The sequence below is a fragment of the Phaethon lepturus genome, unplaced genomic scaffold (assembly GCF_000687285.1).
Source record: "Phaethon lepturus isolate BGI_N335 unplaced genomic scaffold, ASM68728v1 scaffold25414, whole genome shotgun sequence".
Classification (NCBI taxonomy): Eukaryota; Metazoa; Chordata; class Aves; order Phaethontiformes; family Phaethontidae; genus Phaethon; species Phaethon lepturus.
Genome location: NW_010534405.1, coordinates 18,207 through 19,858, shown reverse-complemented (window position 1 = coordinate 19,858; position 1,652 = coordinate 18,207). Strand labels below are relative to the sequence as shown.

General features: G+C 65.0%; 1 protein-coding gene across 1 annotated transcript in view; it reads right to left on the bottom strand.

Annotated features, from left to right (window-relative positions):
- Positions 1–1,593, bottom strand: part of VTN (vitronectin) — a 3,403-nt gene extending 1,810 nt beyond the window's left edge. Inside the window, 4 exon segments of the mRNA XM_010285527.1 lie at positions 158–297; positions 404–721; positions 1,043–1,162; positions 1,572–1,593. Of these exon segments, the coding sequence (XP_010283829.1) occupies positions 158–297; positions 404–721; positions 1,043–1,162; positions 1,572–1,593 (600 nt within the window).
- Positions 1,594–1,652: the final 59 nt, after the last annotated feature.

Below are 1,652 nucleotides of genomic sequence, written 5' to 3'. Positions count from 1 at the left end.
GTCGGGGGCCCTAGCCAGCCGCAGGGGTTTGGGGATATCGGGCAGCCACTGTGTGTGTTTGTGCACAGAGGGTGGCAGGGTGGGGACAGGGTGGGTTGGGGGGCTGTGCCAGCTGCCCCGGGAGCACCCCCAGCCCTGCAGCCAGGCTCCTGCCCACCTTGAACAAGTAAGTCTTGCCCTGGCAGTTGATGCGCGTGAAGGCGGCATCGATGGGGCCCTCGATGCCCCAGACATCACTGATGAGCTTGGGGTAGCCAGGCCGCACGCTCGTCTCATCCAGCTCGTAGAAGTACTTCCCTGGGGAGAGAGGGGAGGTGGGAGCAGCAGGAGGGACCATGGCCACCAGTGCAGGGTGACAGTGCGGCAGCGTGTCCCGTGCGCCCGGGAAAGGCCCCAGAGGTACCTCGGAAAGCATAAAGGGAGCCATTCTTCAGGTCAGTGAAAGCGTCAAAAGGTTTCCTGCTGCACAGCTCCTCGGGCTCCTCCTTGGGGTCCTGCTCCTCGAACCCATCCAGCGTGGTGCTGGGCACTTCCTCCACAGGTGCCTCTGTCAGCGTCTCTTTGGAGCCCGGCTTGCTCTCCAGCGTGGGCTGCGCTGGCAACAGGGACGTGGGCAGTTCTGTGGGGGGTGCCTCGGTGCCTTCTACTGTGACGAAGTTGTCAGTGAGGTTGTAGTCGAGGTAGTCATCCTCCGGCAAGGCAAACACATCTCCCCGGGTCACTGTGGGAGGGAGCAGGTTGGTCCCACGGAGCCCTGGGCGTCTCCCATGGGTTCTGGGTGCGGGAGCCACTTGCTCCCAGACAATAGGGATTGGCACAGACCCCCGGAGCCCCACGCCGTGGGGCACCCAGCCGGCTGCTGAAAACCCCTGGTGCTGCAGCACCCCAAGCACCAAATCCCGGCGCTGACTTCACCCTGCGGACACGGGTGGGTGCAGACTTGACCCAGCACGGACGCCTCTGAGCCCCCGCAGTGTCAGGCACCCATGGTCACCCCAGCAAGCCCCTGCCCTGATTGGGAGGGCGGCCACGGGACCAGTACCTTTGGCTTTGCAGGCAGTGGAGTAGTCGCTGCAGCAGCTCTGGTAGTACATGCAGAGGGTGTCGCACTGGCACTTGCGCTGCGCGTCGAAGCCATCCTCGCAGTGGCCCACGCAGGAGTCTGCAAGAGCCGATGGTCAGTGCAGGAGGAGGGTGGGCAGCGGGGCTGGCGCCTCCCTCCCGGCCCAGCCCCAGGGGTGAAAGCAAACATGGGCACGTCCCAGATGGTGGGATCCCACCTCTCTGTGGGTACCCCCACCCCCAGGGGCTACAGCGGCATCTCTGCCCGCTCCCACCCAGGTCCCACTGTGACAGGAGCCGCAGACCAAGCTGTGCCAGGGTCCCAGCTCCACACTGGCAGTCCAGCCCTAGGGTGGTGGGGGATTTGCCCAGGATACCACCAGCTTGCGTGTGCTGCCTGCTTGCCATCTCCCCATGCTGCAAGATGGAGCTAATGTGGCCAAGCTCGCCCCCTCCCCACTTTTTTGGATGTAGCTAATGTGGCCAGCCTGGCCCCCTCCTCACCCTACCTGGGCTCCTCAGCCCCTTCATCAGCCCGGGAGCCACCCTGGCTCCATCCCCACCCTGGCTGCGAGCTGGAGGGACCCGGC